At 39.6% G+C, this 21,731-nt stretch overlaps 2 protein-coding genes across 6 annotated transcripts; both read right to left on the bottom strand.

Annotated features, from left to right (window-relative positions):
• Positions 1-1,926: 1,926 nt before the first annotated feature.
• Positions 1,927-5,367, bottom strand: LOC122986121 (G2/mitotic-specific cyclin-B2-like). 2 transcript variants are annotated; one of them, XM_044357226.1, is made up of 8 exons: positions 5,215-5,367; positions 4,875-4,991; positions 3,581-3,859; positions 3,349-3,507; positions 3,033-3,269; positions 2,424-2,564; positions 2,228-2,338; positions 1,927-2,150 (listed from the first exon to the last, which is right to left on the bottom strand). In XM_044357226.1, exons 1-8 carry the CDS (start codon positions 5,239-5,241, stop codon positions 2,040-2,042), a joined length of 1,182 nt encoding a protein of 393 aa, XP_044213161.1. In that variant the 5' UTR covers positions 5,242-5,367; the 3' UTR covers positions 1,927-2,039. The 2 variants fall into 2 exon arrangements, with proteins under 2 accessions (XP_044213161.1, XP_044213170.1); XM_044357235.1 differs by having other exon boundaries at positions 3,581-3,856.
• A 3,794-nt stretch (positions 5,368-9,161) lies between these two features.
• On the bottom strand, positions 9,162-18,424 carry kmt5b (lysine methyltransferase 5B). 4 transcript variants are annotated; one of them, XM_044357216.1, is made up of 10 exons: positions 18,292-18,420; positions 14,918-15,175; positions 14,686-14,833; positions 14,400-14,565; positions 14,193-14,302; positions 13,050-13,216; positions 12,862-12,881; positions 12,615-12,751; positions 12,110-12,309; positions 9,162-11,696 (listed from the first exon to the last, which is right to left on the bottom strand). In XM_044357216.1, exons 2-10 carry the CDS (start codon positions 15,084-15,086, stop codon positions 10,210-10,212), a joined length of 2,604 nt encoding a protein of 867 aa, XP_044213151.1. In that variant the 5' UTR covers positions 15,087-15,175; positions 18,292-18,420; the 3' UTR covers positions 9,162-10,209. The 4 variants fall into 4 exon arrangements, with proteins under 4 accessions (XP_044213151.1, XP_044213127.1, XP_044213136.1 ...); XM_044357192.1 differs by having other exon boundaries at positions 14,400-14,833; positions 18,292-18,424; XM_044357201.1 differs by lacking the exon at positions 18,292-18,420 and adding an exon at positions 17,973-18,264 and having other exon boundaries at positions 14,400-14,833.
• Between the last annotated feature and the right edge of the window lie 3,307 nt (positions 18,425-21,731).

Raw genomic sequence — 21,731 nt, 5'->3', positions numbered from 1 at the left:
AATCAATAGTCAGGTGCCCAAATGAATACTGAAACGTTGCCTACTGTGCCCTTTATCTCTGGAATGGTCTTCCATTATAAATCAAGACTGAAAACCTGCATCACTTCATTACAGCATCACCTTTTAACATCCCTTTAATATTGATGTTTTTAATGTGGTTTATTATTTTAATTTCTTGCTGTATGTTTTGTCCTATGTATTCTCTCTAATTTAAAGTGTATTGGGACCATGCTGCATGGTGATTCTGCACTTTAAATAGAATTGATTGATTGATTGAAACATGTTTTTCTTGCTGTAATCTTTCCTCCTAGATCCCTTCATAATGCACTTATAATGGAAGTGACGGGGGACAAAAATCCACTCCATCTGTGCAAAAATGCATTAAAAAGTTGATGAGAATCTTATATGAAGCTTCAGCAGTCTGAGTTAGTCACATCAAGTGGATATCTGACACATTTACAGTCTTTTTAGCATCAGATTCCCTCTTTGTGTTTCCTCGGACAGTGTTTCCCTGTTGAGCTGCGGTGGAAGTATAGTAACAAAAAGAGGAACTTTGGTACTAAAAAGACTAACGTTGAAAGATATCTAGTTGATTTGACTCATTTGTAATGGTCAGTACGAACAGGAGGAATGATTATAGCAAGAACAACATATTTTAATGTTCATTTGGGCTCCTGTTGGTTTAGGGCAAACTTTTATAAACGATAAACCCATCCTTTAAGCCCACAGACAGCCAGCTAACCCACTAATCTTGGTTTGTTGAAACAGGCTCCAGTTGCAATATGCAAAAACACATTTTGCCAATTTCTCTAAAAAAATATGGGGAAATTCCTCCAGTCTGCTGGACATATGATGATCGGTTTGAGTGTTTTCTCAGGTCGGTATAATCGGTGCATTCAGGGAGCAAGCAAAGCTCCGTCTCAACATCTTGCAAAGTCAGCTGGTCTTCTCTTGGTTGGCTGGTTTGTGGCCAGACTGTGTTCACAGTCTGTACATCAGAGGTTTTCCTCACACCTGATGTCACTTCCCTCAAGGCTCAAAGTTATTGGAGTATATATAGATGCAGGTGATGAGACATTTATCACCTGTAATCATGACTACACTGTTCCATTCCTACTGTGGACTCTTGTACAGACACTGTAGATTTCCTGGTAACAGTTTAAGGTATATTTCAATTTAATGTAATTGCTTTTGCAAGTTTTCATGATTCAGTATGTAACTGTATTTTCCCAGATTGTACCAAAGTAGATGTAATTTTGCAGTTGTATGTTAAAATGCAGCCCAGACAGATTGTAATGTAGGAATTTCAAAGTACTTTATACAGATTAATATATTGCTGTTAAAAATTAGGCTGATCAAATATGTTTATATTCAGTAAACACAGCTGTCACATGTCAACAAGATCCAACAACATTTACAAGCCAAGCTAAAGCAATTTATTCAGTTTTGTTTTTTTAAAAAACAAAAAACCCATGTTTGCCACAAGCTGCATGTGTGACGGCACAAACATCAGAAACACACAAGTACAAAAGATGCAGCTCCGCTTACATCTATGGCATGATAACATTTGTGTCCAAGTGTTTATACAATGACCATGCATCTTTCAGTCAGAAAACAAAACATCCATTACGGGAAAAAACCCAAAACACAAATAAAAGGCACTTGCGTCACCCACTGAGGTAGAAAGTATTTGAACTCGGTGGAAAACCTTCAGACTATTTATTAAGTCCATTAAGGTCCAGCCAAGCTGCTGTTAGAAACCACCGATTTTAAAATTGTAATTTTCATTATCAGCAGGAAACTCAGACTGATTGATAGGCTGCAAGACACCATGGTGCAGAAGAGTGAAAATCACACGTACCACAATTTTTGGCAAAAAGCAGAACTGATTAGTGCCCAAATTTTTGAACAAACTACAAGCTTGGATCAAAAATTATAAAAACATTTATTAAAAACTAGTGAAGTTTCTCCACAGGTTGTAAATCTAAAAACTCTAAAATAAAGTGCAAGTGAAATGTCCACTGATGAAAAAAGTTGTCTCAAGCATTGTTGAGTAGAGCAGCCGCCATGTTCTGGATGATCGCAGACTTCAGTTGAGGAATGAGGCTGATTTTCATCAGCCTGCTGCTGGAGTACTTGTTCTTGACAGCCTGCAGAGAAACAGATTTATTTAACTTGTGCTTCACACATTTACATTAGATATTGTGCTTTTTGTCAGATGACTCACCTGGAACTTTGTTTTCCCCTCGTTTACGATCACAACGTTTTTGGCGATGTGCTGCATGATCGGCTTCAGGTGGGCCTCGTCGTAAGTGGAGTAGTGCTGCTGTGTAGGAGACTGACAAGAAAGCACAGACCAGTTTAAAAAGCAGTTAAGGAAACTTCATATATTAAACTGGTTGCCTCAATTCCAACAAACTCACCCACGGCAGCCCTTCCAGCAGCCGTTGAGAGAGGCACAAGGAAGCGGCGGCGATCTCAGAGGGACGATAGTGCACCATGTCGTAGTCGATGAGGGTCAACTCCATCAGATACTTGGCCAGCGTGTGTCTCTCTACATCAGACTGAGACAAACATCCAGGACATTACAAAAACATTCAACTGTCCCATATACTTGTGTGTGTATGCATTAATGTGCAGTAAAAAGAGAGTCAGGGATACAATTATCAGTCCAAGCAAATAAAATTTCAGTACAACTTTCCAACTATTGTAGAGTGGCCAATGAATGTGGACTGCAGATCTGACTTAGTATGAATTTTTATTAGAAGGAGCATTGTTTGTGTGGTCAAATGAGTTGTGTGCAAACTCTTCATTGAAAGACTAGTTATGGAAATTTGAGTGCATATTGTTGGCAGATCAGTTTAATATTGTGAAGGAAAAACTAATGAACTGTTCAGATAGAAAGGTGATTGGTGCTTATTGCAGTTTACTGACGGTTCCAACTTTTCACACAGTTGCTACAATCTTGATAAATCTAGTCTAAACATGAAGAAATAGTTTATCCTTACATCTCGTTCATGCAAAAAACTCACATTAGCCACTTTGGAAGCCCGTCTGAGGAAGTGTAACGGGAGAGGACGTCCCAGCTGAAAGTTGAGGCTCCTCAGAACCAGCTGCTCCATCTCCAGAATCTGAGACTTTGTAAACGCGTTGTCTGTGATGTAGGCGAAGTCTCCGACCTCTGGAGCATACATCTCCTCGTACTTGCAGGCCACAAGCATGGCAGTCACACCGACGAGCTGCAGCTTTCTACGAGAGACCGGCTGGACCTGCAGCGCAGCAGGAAGGTTTTTAACACGGCTCACAAAGAAAACATGAACACAAAAACACGATTCAGGCGGTTTTTACCTGCAGAAAACGATCCAGGATGGCAACTGTCAGGTACAGAGTCTCCTGCAGCAGCTGGAACCTGGAGTGAACCTGGACCATCCAGTCGATCAGAAGAGCTCGCATGCGTTCAGTGATTTCATAACCCTGCATGTAGTTGGCGCGTACAGCCTGCTGCACCTGCAGAGACAGACGAGGTTGTAACAACTACACGAGAAAGCAGAGAGTTTGGCTGAGTGGGGGGATAAATTACCTCCAGGACACGTAGATAGTTATAAATATCTTTGACATATTCTGAGCAGAGCTGCGGCATGTCAGCGTCCTGCTCGTCTACGTCCTGCACGGTGAGCAGCGCCTCAGAGAAAGCCTGACACAGTTCATCCTCCTTCATCGACACGTCAGCTGACTCCTCTGAAACCGGAGGGAGAGGATCCGCGGGCACTTCGACCCGGACTACTGGATGCACCGGCTGGGACGGTTTTGCTTTTTGGGCACAAGATGGTTTGGCTGATTCTTTGGCTGCTCCCTTCTTCTGTGGAAACAAGTTGATCGTTTGTGCAGTCAGCATTCACAGTAGCTTGCAAGCAAAAATGAAAAGTTGGCTAAAAACAACCCGACTCTGTCCAGACACTGAATTTGACTGAGTTTGCCTTGTACATAAATTTTTTGCCTGAGATACACTTTGCTAGATTATGTCTGTGTTAGATTTTTGTTGTGTATAATTTGTATATCTCTTGTTCTGTCACTGTAGGTTTTGATTGCAACCTGCCATGGAATCACAGATGAAAACAATGTCTTAAGCCAACTGATATAAATCAACAGCAACATCTAAGGATGTTATGTTGCTGTACAGATTGTAAAACCCCCTGAGGCAAATTTGTGATATTGGACTATATAAATAAGTTGACCTGAACATCTGCTGATTATACATGATGGCTGACAAGTAAATAGCGATATAATTGGGTACATAAGCCTTGTTAGACTTGAAAATAAACAGCTGTTCAGCGCTCAAGATTGAGGTCACATGTCCACATAGACAGTAAAAGGTTTTCCTCGCTGTAATCATTCCTCCTGGTCATACTGGCTGTTAAAAAGATCCCCGTCAAATGTGCTTTCAATGTAAGTGATGGAGGTCAAAATCCAGTGTCCACAGAGTCATTTAGTGCTAAAATGCATTTAAAAAGATGTGACGCATATGACGCTTCAGCAGTCTGAGTTAGTCATATCAAGTGGATATCTGACACATTTACAGTCTTTTTAGCATCAAATTCCCTCTTTGTTTCCTCGGACAGTGTTTCCTTGTTGAGCTGCGGCAGAAGTACAGTAACAAAAAGACTGTAACACTGAAAGATATCTACTTGATTTGACTCATTTCTAATGGTCAGTATGAACATGGGGAATGATTACAGCAAGAAAAACAGGTTTCAATGTTCATTTGGGCTCCTGACTGTTTTAAGAGACTTGATGAATTGTGAACCTGTCCTTTAAGGGGCATAAAATATGGAGACCTATTAGTGAACCAAACTGTTTCTCTTTTATAATGTTACCTTTGTGTTGTTGACTGCTGCTGCAGTGAAGTTAGTAATCTCTCCAAGAGCAGCTCTCCTCGGACCTGCTGCGGTGGTTTTACCCATCTTTACCGGGTTGTTTCCGGCTGGGAGCCGCTGAAAAGAGAAGGACATTCAATTCAAAAACTTAAGAAGCTAGAGAAAGCCGCCTGACAAAGAGCTGCCTTTGATAGCTGCATAAAAAGCACAAATGACCAAGTTAACTCCAAGCTAAGCCAGACAACAGATGGTGTTGGCTAACGGTGTTAGCCGACGAAGCTAATAGCGGCGGCTTCACTAAGAACACAGAAAAAACAGCTGAATAAATTCATTTACTCACCACAGCACGAGCTTCAACAGACGACATGTTTAACGTCGGCAACGAGGCCAAACTGTGACTCAAAGAAACTATTTATTTTAGCACCAACCAGCTCGATTTACTGACCAGATCCGTGAACACCGATTTCTGCAGGTAAACAACAGTGAGCCGAGCAGCTTTCAAATAGCGCTCCGTCGAATCTGATTGGATGAAGCTTTGAAAGGACGCTCCTGATTGGCTGACAACAACAGGGTCAAAAGTTAGATTGCTACAATATGATCACATGTGGTTGTATGATTGTCTTGTTTTATTGTGTTTCAAATTCAAAAACTAACTTTCTGGTTTCCGAACTTTGTTCTCTTTTCTTGATTGAGATGCACACTTTCAATTATGTTGCTTTTTTATTATTGTTTCATTCTTATTAATTAACTAGTTCCTGAAAAACATTATAGAAATATATTTTTAAAACCCCCTGAAAACAAATTTCTTCCTTTTATCTTTTCTTGTTACATACATTTTTAAAGAAAAATTTCCATTTCTTAATTTTCTTAATAAAAAACGGTTGAATATTTCTCATTCATTTCAAGAATTATATATTTCTATTATATTTTATTTTAGAAATACCTTAATACTGTAACATTGAATATATTATCAGCACTTCTGGATTTTAAATAAAAATAATGAAATAAATATAAATAAAATACATTTTGTTGAGGAAAAATATGTGAAAAAAAATGATAATGTAATGATGTAACTCAAGTATGTGGAAAAAAATAAAACATAATAATCATGAATAGTAATGCTGTCTCCATATATGGACTATTTAATCATAAATCTGCTGATTCATATTAAACTACGGTCAATTTTAAAGTGTTTCTGCTACAAGATGGTGAACATCATACTTACTGAACATCTGTTTTAGCATTCTCATATATACCTTCATATACTTTTCTGCTGTCTTTTTCTAACAAATTGAATTTTGAGGATACATACGGTGATAGTCTATAATTTTCTTATTGTAAACAAATACAATGAAAAGACCAAAACCAACGATTAACTGCTCTATTAACAAGTATTGTGTGTGTATCCAAAGTCTGATATATTTTATTCCTCTGTGCTGTAAACCTGCTTTTTGTCCAAAAACTATTAAAAACACATCAATGAGTCACACTGTTGCACCGGGTGACGTGTTCCTTCATCACCATGAACATAAACTGTAGTTTATTTTGACTCAATCCCACACAGCTGCCAGAAATACTCACTGGAGCACTAAGTGTGGATTCATCCGCCGCTGAAAATAGTCCCCAACAAATGCACTATTTCTTCCTGTTTGAGCAACGTTTGCTAAAAACTACAGCGACTAGCTTATTTATGAGATATCTTTAAGTAGGAACCAATGGGCTTGGGGTTGAGAGATACAGAGTAGGGAAGTCTTAAAATGATTGATGGACGGCCAACACATTGTTGGTTTTCTGTCTTTTCATGGGATTTGCTGAAAATAAGAAATATATAGACTACAACCTAACTTTATCAGTAAGATGTGGCCACTTCTTCAATGACAGACATGTTTGCACTGTGATGAAGATATAAATGAAAACATAACAAATATCACTTTGACATCAACATCCAGCAGATGTCAAAACACGCTCAGGAAACAAGAGTCACAAAGAAACTTTATATAGTTTTCAAGTATTCAAAACTGTTAAATAAGTACAAGATGTGTTCACATGATTTACATATTGGACAATATATGCACTGCCCATTTTTAATTCTCTTTACATGTTTCCCACTACCCACGCAACACGCTAAAATGTCCGCAAACTATTCACATTTGTTTTGCTTTTTTTTTGCTTTTTTTTTGTGTTTTTTTTTTGTTGTTTTTTTAAATCAATTGGAAATCTTGACAGCTGTCTATTGGACAAAGACCACACAGACGGTACACCTGGAACAGTTTACAGTGTAGGATGGAGACGTCCGACGAAGGGGAAGGACAGACTGAGCCAGGTTCAGAACGGTGATTAGCTGCTGGTGATATGAACAGTACATATTAAACACAAGAAAAGTGGGTTAACATTCATCTCAGTTGATCCCTTAATCGATTGGGCAGTTCATTTACTTCCACACAACAAAAATAATATACAGAAGGACTGACAGTGAACTCTGAGAAGTGTTTCCATATTTCAAAGGGGGAAGCAGATGTCTTAGCATTTTCACTCTTCATTGATTAGTCGAGTCACAAATTTGGTCTAAATGTGTCAAAAAGCTCTTTGTTAAGGCACCTAATGCTGTTGAATACAGTAGTTTTTACAATTTTGCATACTAAAACGCCTGTAAGCATATCTGCTCCTCCTAAACCTGCAGTGCGGGACTTTTACATATAAATGAACGTTTGTTACATTCAAGCCAAACAAGTTCACAACAATGCTGATTGAGCCAATCACCACCAGATAAATCTCTCTGGGTTTCACCGTATAGAGTTCTTAATCTGGTGTCGGGTTTGACATTCCCGCGCTGGCCGGATGAGTGCATACTAAGCATGCTCTAGCGGCCGAGCCTGTGCACCGGAGACTTCCGCCGGCCGAGACGCTAACTTCCGGTTAGCCCTCTGCTAACTTGAACGGGGATAACATAATTTAATCGTGCGACTTTTCTAGACTTTCCAAATATTATCGGACCGAACGGATCAGATTCTGATGGTGAAATGAGTCGTTTCGCGGCAGTTGTGTGACGCTCAAAACAATTTATCCACCATTTTACAGCCACGACAGTAGTGACGGAGTAGGCTACGGCGGAGCCTGTGACATAAACACGTGTTGACAGTGTTGTTATTACTCTCACTGCCAGAAGGGGGAGACAAAAGTCCCGCGCTCCAGCTTTAAAGGACCAGTGTGTAAGATTTAGTGGCATTTAGCAGTGAGGTTAGCAACCACCTGAATACCCCTCCCCTCAACCTGCCCTTCCAAGCGTGTAGGAGAATCTATGGTGGCCGCGAAAAACACGAAAGGCCCTCTCTAGAGCCGGTGTTTGGTTTGTCCCTTCTGGGCTACTGTAAAAACATGGCGGCCTCTGTAGAAGAGGATCTGTTCCCTATGTAGATATGAAGGGCTCATTCTAAAGGTACACAATTCTTATTTTCAGGTGATTATACACTAATTAAACCATACAGACGGGTGACAAATTAAAAGAAAAAAAACCAGTCCATGTCTGAATGCTTGACCCCTACAGTGAGGGGGTTTGGTGACTCTGTTATGCTGTGGGGGGGCATTTTGCTGGCATGGTTTGGGTCCATTTGTCCCCTTAGAGGGAAGGGTCACTGCAAATTAATACAAAGTTGTTCTGAGCGATTACCTTTAACTTATTGATGAAACATTTCTATCCTGATGGGAGTGGTCTCTTCCAGGATGACAATGCCCCAATTCACAGGACACGAGGGGTCACTGAAGGGTTGGATGAGTATGAAAATGACATAAATCATATGCTACGGCCTTCATAGTCACCAGATCTCAACTCAACTGCACACCTATGTGAACCACCATCATCAAAACACCAAATGAGGGAATATCTTTTGGAAGAATGGCGTTCATCCCTCATGGTGGCCCAACACTTGACTAAAACACTTTATGTTGGGTTTTTCCTTTAATTTGCCACCCGTCTGTGTTTGTGAGTATTATCTTTCCATTTCTGCCGAGTCCGTTCTGCTAGATGCCACTAAATCTTACACACTAGTCCTTTAAGAAAATACAAACTGATAAGAAAAAGGAAACATATGTAGGCTACAGATAACAAGTGATGTATAATGTGTATTTCTACAGAATTTGGGCCTGTTGAAGTTAATGCTGCCACAATCAATAACAATTAAAGAGTTACACAGGACAGAAATTCAGACAGATGGTCAGGAAATAAAATAGCACCACAGAGAAGAGAATACATGATTCTAAGCTAGTAAGTACATTTCAGACAATGTGTGATTTCCTCCCCAAACTCTCGTGTTGATGGACATCAGTTAACTTGCTTGCAAAAAAAAAAAAAAAAAATCAGATTAGGTAAATAAGAATTGAGACTGGACAGGAGAGAAAACAAATGTCATGTCAAGTTCTGCTGGGGGACATAAGCCAGTCTTTCTGTACATTACTTTTCAAAATTACAGGTTGAAAAGTATATAGGTAGCCTTTACTCATGAATTTAGTTTGATTTACCTCCTTATTTGTTTAAAAGGGTTGGAATATCATGTGTGCCATGTTACCATTATACAGCAGCTCCAAAAGGAAACACTGGTCCATTTTGACTGTACTCAACTGACTATAAAACATTGTGTGCTTTTATTTCTTGGGATTCTGCAGTTTAATGAACACGTTTATTTACAGCACTCTGAATGAACTGCAGTGAGCTGATTCATTGGAAACAAATTGTGCAACTCTTTCTATGACGCTCACATGGGAATAAATTTCATAACAGCACAGATTTGCTTTAACTTTCATTGACTGTCAAGAGACACATGATAAACTTACACAGTAAATAATGTCGATAATAGATGAATTATTGAAAATTCAAGTGGTTCAGGAAAACTACTGGGATAATGACAACATGGCACCTGAAAACCAAATGAACTGACTGACTGATCTTATAATGCCTCTGGACCATCTGCACCATACTGTACATTCAGTATGGTTTGCCACACAAAAATTACAAACCATGAGACAGAAAAAAATAAAATAAAAATCAAAAAGGTTCAATAAAAACCTGCCTATGAGACAGAGGGGATAGACACCATACTGTACACTTTCTACAATATCCATGTCCATTATGAATATAACAAGTGCATTCACTTAAAGGAATAGTTGAACTTAAAACAAATTCTCATTTTTCACCTAGGATCCGGCCAGATTCTTCAGATTCTTAATTTTTCAGCAATTTTTTTTGTTTTTAAATTACTGTACTTCTTTTACATCAACACAACAGTTGATTAGCGAGTCATCTTTATTTACAGGGAAAGGTGGGAGTGATGAGCTCCACAGCTTATGCATTGAGCCTCAGAGACTGATCCTCTCTCCTCCTGGAGCTGGAGGAGATATCGATGTCTATGGAGTCTTTACCCACAATGAGTCGGAGGCGCTTTGCTGGAGGAAGTGGAATGAAATCGTCTTCAAACTCATTGTCGAAGTAGTCATCGTCGTCATCCTCCCCTTCCTCGTCATTGTCCTCTTCAGATGAAGGATCTGCCATGACCTTTTGGGTCCGATGTCCACCATTCCTGGCCTCCAGACTCTGACCCATATCCCCGTTATAGGGCATCTGGTCCGCTTTTGTCTGGGATATTCTCCGTGCATCGTCCTCCCTCTTCAGCTGGATCTTCAGCTTGGTGGAGTTACTGTGGACCACAGGCGGAAAGCCGTTATTCAGTTTGGCTATATATGAGCTGCCTTTGTCCTTATCGTGGTCCTTGCTGAACTTGATGCTAATCTTGCTGGAAGAGGCCGAGTTGACCGTAGAGGCAGAAAGGTTGGAGGAGCCAATGGCGTCGCTGGGGTCATTGGTCTTGCTACTGCTGCTGTCCCTCCGCCGGCGGAGCGTCAGTTTGGGGATTCCCGTGTTGTTCTCCAGGATCAGCTGAGCGTCGTAGCGTGTGATCTGACGCTTCTTCTTCCCCTTGTCCTGTGACCGGCAGCCACTCTTACCCTTGTCCCTGCGGAGGGACTTGCTGCCATTGGCAACCCCATTGTAGTCCCTGTGTCGGTCGGAGAAGCTCAACAGCACGTTACCACAGTCTGGGAAGTTAGTGGTGTGGCCAGTAGCCACCGGCATGAACGGCTCACTATATGAGTCCTCACATTTAATTGTCCGCTCAGTCCTGAGCCGTGTCAGCCGTTTCCGTCTGTTGCACGAGCCTCTTCTGGAATAGCCGGTGTCTAACGCCGGCTGCTCCAGGCCTATCCCATGGCGGAGATACTCCTCCATGTCGGCAGGCTCTGTTTTAATGACCACGCCGCCAGGGACCGGGCTCAAGCCGTCCATAGCACTGGGCTCCAGCTTAACACCAGCTGCCGTTTCCTGGGCTTTTACAAGGGTCCTTGTGGACCTGCGAGTTCTGTACGTTGAAGACTGACTACCCTCACTGCTCTGCACAACTGGTAGATTGCCATTTTCCTTGGCAGCATGACGAGTCAGGCAGCCCCGCTGGCCTAGTGTCTGCTGCACCAGCTCCTGTCCATCCTTCTCCTTCTTGACGGTGACACCTTTACACAGCGACACCTTTGAGTCCCTGAGACCCAGCTGGCAAGTCTCTCCCTTGGACAACGCCTTGGGCTCTGCACCCCTCCTGCGACTCCGCAACTGGACTTTACTTAGTGAAGGCTTGGATTGGGATTTTAGTCTCTTTGGTACCCTGTTATTGTTTACACGACCTTGTTTTGAACATGAGGTAGTAAGGGCTCTTGACAAAGTCTGTCTGGTTTGAGTCCTGTTTTTATACTTCAGGCCAGATGATGACGTTCTTTTTCTGGCAGCTAAAGGGAAAAGATCAAATGTTGCATGTTACTTATTTATCACATTTTCAGAAAAACTGAACTCATTGTACTTTGGCAAGGTGATATTTACAAAATGAAATGTGACATTTTCCACTGAATGCCTCAAAATTAATAATATATGAGAATGAGTAATGGTGCAATCAGGAGATATTTACATACAACATCGTTGCATATGATTACAGAGACATTAATCATTCAGTACTTAACAGTATTAAATCTATAAATTGTTCAGCTCTAATGTATGTACTTAATCAATACAGATATGGCAGGCTGCCTTTACTGCCACATGGAAATTCTTCTCTGTTCCCATTCTTGAGTTTGGGATCTAAACCGTTACTGTAGCTATGGCAACAGCACGAAGACAAAGATGAAAGTTTTGGGGGGACTCTTACATTGATGTGTTTTTGGCATTTCCTGAGAGTCTACGTCGGTGTGGGAGCCTACAGAGTGACTATCTGAGCTCCTGTTTCCTTCCCCTAACTTCTTCAGCCTGTTCAGACGCTTGTCTGTCTCCCGCAACCCGTACTTGCTGTTGATCACTGGCACTTCCACTGGCAGTCCAGCTTTGGATTTGAAAGCACCAGTACCTCGTCTGCACAACAACAAAACAATTAAAACCTTAACAATATTGTGATTAGAGAACAAAGATTTTAACAAACTACTGATTCTACTTGAGAAACCATACAAATTTGATTTTGACTCTGTAAGACGTCACAAAAAACTTCAGTAAAGAAATTAGAATCAGCAAAAAAAGCCATATTTTGATGAAGTCTTTACATTTTATGAAATAAACGAATCTGTTATATTGTCTAAACTAATGGCACCACACTGATATGGTTACATTAGCTGTTCCAGTAGTGTACTGCCACACTGTAGTGTAATTAAAATATTACCTACCGTTCACATGTATAGCATTCACAAAATTCATTGTTTTCCCCAAAAAAGCCATCTCCATAGTAACATGAGATTTCCTCTCCTGGTTCAATGTCCCTCAAAACCTTCACACAGGCCGTGTCCCGCCCCGTCGATACAAACTAAACAAAAACAAATAAAGATGTGTTTATTATCCGAGCTTCCACATTCAGCAATAATTGATCAATAGTTCTTGCTTTCTACATAAAAACCTACAAAAAAAGTAAACTACCTTGCAGTTTGGTCGACAATCTGAGAGAAAAGAGGGGACGAAATAAACAATCAAATTACTATCCATATCACGAATATTGGACTAATGAAGATAAAAACAAGAATTATGTATTTTTTCACTAGAAAAGTCATTTTAATATGTTGTTACAGTGCTAATGAAACCCAATCACTAGTGATCAGGGCTAATACCATGATTGATGAATGCAGCTGGCCCCAGCCAGAGCTGCGCACAGTTCTTGCGGGTGGAATACATGACGCTGAAGTCATTCTCCCCGTGTCGGAGCAACATGTTCTCCTCACTCTCTGAAAGCTCAGCAATGCAACCCACCAAGTACTCGATCTTGTCGTTCCTTTTCCTGTAAAACAATACAAGGCACAAAAGTGTGTTACAGACTACAGCAGCTGACTGCTTTACCTTGTGTTAATGTGCTTTTACACATACAGGCCTGTATACGTGTAGGCTTAATATATGGGCATCACAACTAGGGCTGCAACTATTTTCTGAATTGATTATTTGTTTGGTCCATAAAATGTCCAAAATTGGTGAAAAATGGTGATCACTGTTTTCCAAACCCCAAGATGATGTCCTCAAATATCTTCTTACATCCCAACCAACAGTGCATAACCCAAAGACGTTCAGTTTACTGTCATTTAAGACTTAAGAAACCAGAAAATATCCACATTTGAGAAGCTGGAACCACAAAACAATTGAGAGCGCCACTTAGGTACATACTGATATTTAATAAATTGTTTCTATTTTACATTATTTAAAATTCATGCAACAGTTAAATCACAGTATATGTACAGTTCAAGTATATTTTGAGGAGGATTGTAGGTGCAAATACTTGATATTTTTGTGTTCTTGGGTGCTAAAATGCAAGAACAAATTTTTACTGTTTGCAAGAGTGGATTGTGCTGTGAGGTAGTTTCATTGTGCATGTGTATAGTCATGTACAACTTGTAACCTGTATAACGTGTTTAATGTGTACATCGAGATGGCGGGTTATAACATGTGTGTTTGGAATACGACATGAAGGCGGTGATGGATCACAAGAAAAGTGGAACACGAGTCAAAACTAAGATACTTTGCAGATTAAGTGGAAGGGGGAACTTGGAACATGGTAAAATGGCCACTACAACAATTCATCGATTATCAAAATAGTTGCCGTTAGTTGGCAACTAATCGATTATTGACCAATCACTGCAGCGCTCTTCGCAACCATCACTGTTGGACATCACACAGAAGTACAAACACAGCCGAGTCAGAGCAGTTACATACATATAATGACTACTATTGACTGGAGGGGTTGTTATCATCTATCATGTCCTCACCATTCCTTTGTTGCCACAATTTTAGCTCCATTTTGCTCTGATGAGTAGCGATTACAAGGAAGAATCTCAAAGCCGCTATCAGTGGCGAACATCCGCAGATACACAAATACCTGTAAAAACATAAAGTTAGTCATCTTATAATTAAATTCACTGTGATGCTGGGAAAAAAACAACATCGGAGCATATCTTAGATAATATTTTTTTTACATGCTGCTTGAAGAGCTTTTCTTGAGATTTCGTCTTATGGAGAAAAAGATTTCGGGAACAGTCCCCTGATGTCAGAGCTCTGAAAGCTTTCTCCAAGTTGTCATGTTTCTTGAAGCGCTCGATGATCTCCTTCAACTCCTCTTGTCTTCCCTTAATTGGTCGAAATCTGTGGAGGCACAAAAACGGATTACAAATGTGAAAACCTGAAATAAAATGAAACAATGTCAAGGAGAAGACATCCGTGCACATCAGTAAGAATGCTCTCCGCTGTAGTAAATCTGCTGACCTGGTGTTCATTTTGTGAGTTTGAAAGCCCAGGTACGGATCCAGGATGAGGCTTGTGGTCAGATCATCATTCTCACACAATTCCTTGGCAGTCATTCCTGAGGAGGGCACATAGCGCCTCTCTGCCTCCAGGCTGGCTGCATTAAACCCTGTAAAAAGCAAACACAGACACGTTAGAGTATGCAACTGCTGACAGATCTATACATTTGTTAACTTCAATACGTCTAACTCACTGCGGCTACATCTTCGGTTTCTGGGGTGGGTTTTGTTGTGCCGTAGGGATGTTCGTTGTGAATGCTGAGAGCGAGTCTGGCTCTGGCTCACAGGATGCTCGCTGGTCAACTTGTTTCCGTGTCGTCTGCCATTTAATACCATGTTCTTGGATTCGCCCAGCCACTTCATGCCCACAAGCCCCCTGGTCCAGTTGCATTTAGTCACCGAGATGAAGAAACACTCTTGAGTGGGGAAGACTGGGGTCTAGTGTTTGAAATCTGGAGGCGGAGTAGAAACAACACAGTAGCCATTAGACTAGATGAACATCCGAAAAAAATGTTATTCGGTTACAAAAAATACAAAACAAAACAGGATGATAACAGGCAGGTGGAGATGTTAACTGCTGAAAGACTACCAAGAAAATAAGACAATTATGAAATGAACAGGATTTACCAGAGAACACAAAATGCAACTATTCTCATGACTAAGTAAGGAACTTTCTTAATTCTTCACCTAGTGTACACTTAAAACTGAACTGCGTCTTGGAGGAACAGCTGTAAACACAGATATGAGACTGCACCACACATGTACAAAGTGAACTCAAATATGTGACCAATCTGCATGAATATCTAAACAACATTTGGATACAGATGATTCATCTCTGCCAAACAACTTAGGTAAGGTTTTGAAGTCTACCTAAAGTGAGGTACCAATCAGTCACAGCTCGCCCAGTAAGAGGACAACCATTACAGCCTATTATTAGCGGCTGGTGACGTTCAAAATGTGACCAGCATCAAGTCAGTTTACCAAGTGGTGACTTCTGTTGTTTACACTACTGATTCCCAACTTGGGTGTCCCGACCCCCACTAGGGGTCGCCAAATCTTCACGGGGGAAAACTTAAAAAAAATATATGTATATATATATATATATATTATATACACACACACACACACACACACACACACACACACACACATATATATATATGCACACACACACACACACACACACACACACAGTATATCTCAGCAAAATCTCACCAGGATAAAGACACAGTGAAGACATGAACACAAGCTATATTTACAGAGTCTTCACTCTGCTAAATAGCCTCATCCTGCAGTAAAAAAGTATGCAAATTAAAACAACCACAGAGCTCATATAACAATGGCCAGGCGTCAGGGAGAAGAAAACACTGAATTTGTCAGAAAGACCACAAACAATACAGACAGAGAATTGTATAAAAAGTTCCTGAAAATATAAGGAAAACTCATCTCTGATGCACTGAAATATTCACAGGCAATAATCTGCTCAAAATTCATCCAAATTGCTAGTTTTACACAAACTTCCTGTAGTTATTGCATCACTATTTCGATTAACTGTACACTTTAACACTGCACTGAATATAATATCAAATATCCATAAAATACGTCACTTCGTCAGGGGTCGTCAATTTATGCAATGATAGAATAGAGGTTCCTTAAGGCAGTGGTTCCCAACCTGGGGGTGTGGACCCCCCAAAGGGTTCACTAGGTTAACCTCTTACCAAGCACCCCATTTTTGAGCACAAGCCCGAAAATAAAGAACCAAAAATAAGGGTTACTGTTCTTCAACCCTTTTGAGTACAGTCATGACCCTGGTCTCATTTAAAAAGGTAAATCTTTAAATTTAACAAACAAAAAGTCAGAATGAGTATAAGTGGTTCTGAAAATAATGCCACCAAAGCTAAAGTGTCATATGACAGTTTACTCTAAGGGGTCGCGAGATGATTTGGACAACAGAAATAAACATATTTCTGACAAACAAAATGATCTTTTTCTTCAAGCTTTCCACTAATTTTTGCTTTACTTATAGTGAATCACTGTATTTTATCTCCTCAAGCCTCTAAAAGTTATAAATCCTCCTTTGTTTAACTGGTATACAACGTGTAACCAGGGATCCCAGGTAGACTTAGCTTTATTTTAAGAAGTCACAAGTCAAAGAGGTTGGGAACCAATGGTTTACACTGTGGTAGGCTGAAGATACACATCACAGCAGTGTTTGGGAAGCAAGTTTAAAATGTTCCTGTAGCGCCGTTTAGTGGTAACCCCAAATAATACACTGGCTTACTGTCAAGTGCGCTATCATCCATACATATAAAATACTGCTTTGTGAATTTATGCTCCATATAACCGCATCATGTTCATATTCATAACTGCATAACACAACACACAATGTTTAGATGTGTATAATACAAGTATATTAGTTCCCAAATGCGTCGCATAGGAGCATCATCGGATTTGTAATCGATGCATAAAACGCTTCGCATTATCAGCTCAGAAGCTAACGTTAGCCACACTAAAACACAACACAGCACAGGGATAAGGAGAGGCAGAGGGAACCCGGAAGGCCACACCGACAGCTGAGGCCGAGATTGTTTCATAGTTATGAATTTAGCTTTGCTATTGTTTGCTACTAGTCTCTCCACCCGTCCTCCTCCACCGACACAGAGATGCTCGGCCGCGGCGGTTAGCTTGCAGCAAACGCCGGTAGTCTGCGACGAGCAAGTTAATGTTGGCTAAGTTACACAATCACATAAACACCAGTGGTTACCCCGAACATAAAGACGAACACCGAAACACAATATCAGCAGCATAGTGACACATGTGGATAGTGATATTTAACTATAATATTACACCAAAATACATAAACTCCACATCTCAAGCCGCCTCGACGTTTTTCCACTAACGTTCAGCATGCAACAAACGCCTTAACGCTAACAGACGATGTTAGTTAACAGTTATCTCCTGGTGATAATAGTACAAGTCAACATTAGTGAATTTAACATAACATTAACGTAACGTTACTTCTCTGTTTGTGCCAGCAAGCATCAAACTTAACTTCAGCAGGCTGCTAACGTCAGCTAGTACCGTCAATTGGGAACACCAGTCGGTTAAAACACACACACAAATCAGTTACCTTTCCTCCCATTAGAGATATCTAATGTTGGATTATATGTGAATCAAATATTCGACGTCGACAGTCGCTAGTTGGCCACACACATGTCCCAGTAAGTGGATAAGTAAAGCTAACGTTACCTGCAAACCGCTGGGGCACCGCAGCTAACACTAAAGCTAGCTCTGGTTGTTTGATGTGGAAGCCATTATTAGCCGGTTTAACGGGGTAAATCTGTCGTTTATAAGCAAATTAAAAGTTGGACTCCGTGTCTGTATCCTTGTCGAAAACGATCTGCGGCAGCTACCGGAGCCAGCGGATAATCGGTGTATCGGTGCGGCTCTGTTATTTAGCATGATAGCTAACGTTAGCAGTTAAATAGCTGGAAGCATTTTCACGCGTTGGTTTCGTTAAATGTCTCCAGTCGACAACAGAAACACAACAAACACACAAAATACTCACTGGGTGGTTGAGTCAAACAGCCACGAAATAACACACCACTCCTTAAAACTAATCCAAATTTTGGCACGACACCCTTAAACGAAAATATCACAGGAAACACATTTTTTTTTTTTTTTTTTTTTTTTTTTTTTGGAAATTAACATTAAAATTCAAGATGGCGGCCTAGCACGGGAGAGAGGGGGAGAAAGGCGCAGCACTGCCATCCAAGAGAAAGTAGATCCAACAGATACGCAGCCGTTCCCGTCCGTCGGGACATCAAACGAGCAGCAGTACTTGTAAATACAGACTGGAAATTGAAAACTGGGCGTTGTAGTCGACTTTTCATGGCCTCTTTTTCTTTATCACAAATTGTCGAAAATGGTTATCTTGGTCTGTGGTTGTAATTGTCGGATGTACACAAAAGTAGTGCTGCATAAACAAACCTCTTTACGCTTCCTAAAGAATCCATCAGTCGGTTCTGTCGGTTTCAGGGAGAGTCAAACTAGAACCAGCAAGTTTTAACTTTTAACTACAACTATATTATTGTATTAATTATTTATTTTACTCCACAGTTGTTTTGATGCCTCCCTCTCTCAGTGGTGGAAAGTAACCAAGCACATTTACTCAACCCTCATCCTACCAACATATTTAACATACAAGGACGACTGACTGGGGCCCCTGGAGACCCCAAGAATAGACCAGTGTCATAAACAACCAGCATAGCAAAATGTTCACTTATTTCCTCTCAAAACATTATTAGTTATGTAATTAATGTCATCTGAAAAAAATAGATTATTATTATTCGAGGAAAGTTATAGTTAATATGAATATTGTGTAAATAGTATATATTTTTATTATTGTGTAAAAATTATATTGGTATTTTTAAAAAGCACTAATTAAAACAAAATCAAAAAAACAATGATATGAAGTCATTAGGAACAAATTGATTGACAAAGTCATGATAAAATAAAGCACCTGTGAGATATGACAAAAGTAGACCTCTGAGTTCTGCAAGTACCCCAGTCAGTAGGATTAAAGTAAAGTACATTTTTGAGGTATTTGTACTTTACCTGAGTATTTTCATGTGATGCTACTTTATACTTCCACTCCACTACATTTCAGTACTTTCTACTCTACTACATTTATTTGACAGCTTTAGTTACTTTTCAGATAAAGATTTGACATGATGGATATTATAACAAGCTTTTAAAATACAACACATTGTTAAAGATGAAACCAGTGGTTTCCAACCTTTTTGGCTTTTTACGCCTTACAAAAAGCAGTGTGTAGTCGGGTCACATTTCACATGTCTATGAGTTGTTAACAGCTCCACCAAATAGTGATTTTTCCCTAACTAACTGTATATAAAGTAGTGTAAACTAGCTCCACCTCCAGCAGCTACAACAGTAACATGCTGCTCTAACACTGATGCTTCACTATTAATAATCTATAATCTATAATAATATATCAGTCAGAGGAACTGAACCACTACTTTTACTGCAATACTTTAACTACATCCAGCTCATAATACTTATGTACTTTTACTGTAGTAGGATTTTTCAGGCAGGACTTTTACTTATAATGGAGTATTTTACATTGATGTATTGGTACTTTTACTGAAATAAAGGATCTGAATACTTCGTCCTCCACTGTCCATTCTTCGATCTTCATCTATTTTGGTTCATAAATGGGTTGTTCCCTGGTTGTTTTTCTCCAGCACCACTTGCCATTGCTAATTGTTCCACAACCTTTGACATTAATATAATAAGTTGAATTATTATTTGTTCAAGTGAACACATGCCCAATGTTCAATTAAATTACATCACAATCACAATTTTTCAAGTCTGTCTTAAAACAACAGTCAGGAGCCCAAATGAACATTGAAACATGTTTTTCTTGCTGTAATCATTCCTCCTGTTCATACTGACCATTAGAAGATCCCTTCATAATGAAATTACAATTGAAGTGATGGAGGAAAAAATGTATTTAAAGGTTTATCTGAAGCTGATATGAAGCTTCAGCGTCCGAATGAGTTAAATCAAGTAGATATCTTTCAATGTTACAGTCTTTTTAGTGGCAAAGTCCCTCTTTTTGTTACTATACTTCCACCTGCAGCTCAACAGGGAAACACTGTCCAAGGAAACACAAAGAGGGAATTTGATGCTAAAAAGTCTGTAAATGTGTCAGATATCCACTAGATATGACTAACTCAGACTGATGAAGCTGAATATCAGTTTCACATCAACTTTTAAATGACTGTGTGGACACATTGTGGATTTTGGCCTCCATCACTTACATTGAAAGCACATTTGAAGGATCTTTTAATATCCAGTATGAACAGAAGGAATGATTACAGTGAGGAAAACCTCTTTCACTGTTCACGTGGACACCTGACTGTTGTTTTAAGACAACGTCTCCTTTATCAAGATTTACAATCATCAGTGTATTAAGTTTATGAGGGCCACAATAAATGAGAGGGCATTACTGGTGGTAAATAGACTTTGTGTTTGTGGCATTTATGAGGCTCATGACATGATGTAATAAACATTCAATAAAATGACCTCATTACAACATAGTTTCATTATAGGCCACCAGTTAACATGATTGGACTTAAATTCAATATAATCTTTGAACAGGTTTGTGTGCTGAGCGTTGCACTAACAAGAGACAATGAGGAAGACAATAACTTCCTCCTCCAGCCCTTGACCTTGTCTTTGACCTTTGGACTCAATAAGAATTGAGGGCGTTGTCCGTTGTGTACAGATTGTAAAGCTCCTTGAGGCAAATTTGTGATATTGGTCTATAGAAGCAATATAAAATACACCAAAGGTTTCTTTCATTTGTCCTAATAAGATTTTCTTGGTAAATTGATCCTTGTTCAGGTTGATGGTGGTTTAATTCATTGTCTTTGTGGGGTTTTTTTCTATCTTTTATGATATATCAATATACATAGATAGAGATGGCATTTTAAGATAAACTTGTGATTTTTCTCAGGTTAATTGCTAGCAATCTGTTTTGATGTCTTATAATAAATTGCAGAACAATAAACATACATGAAATAAGGATTTAACAATCATAAAAAGGTTTACACTTTTGATCATCACACAAATATGTTTGTTTTTTTTATCAGCTTAATAAAAATGCCATAATATTTCAGATAATAACAAGCCCTCCAGTCAATACCACACACTACATTACATTTACATTTTTAAATCTTCAAATTACATAAAACCATCAGCCTCCAGAATTTCTTTTTAAACTTAATTTGTACAGTTTTGTTTCTGTTTTAGTTCAACTTATTTTAAACTTAATTTGCACAGTTTACCACACTTTACACGTCAATCATCTTTCTCCTAAATATGATTGGGCAGGTATTTATTATGTAATAAATTCCCTAGTTTAGCCCCGCCTAATTGCAACCCGGTAACAAGGGAAGGGAGAGAAACTTTCTAGAGAATTAC

Source organism: Thunnus albacares, chromosome 1, assembly GCF_914725855.1.
Source record: "Thunnus albacares chromosome 1, fThuAlb1.1, whole genome shotgun sequence".
NCBI classification, from domain to species: domain Eukaryota; kingdom Metazoa; phylum Chordata; class Actinopteri; order Scombriformes; family Scombridae; genus Thunnus; species Thunnus albacares.
This window is presented reverse-complemented; position numbering and strand designations above follow the sequence as displayed.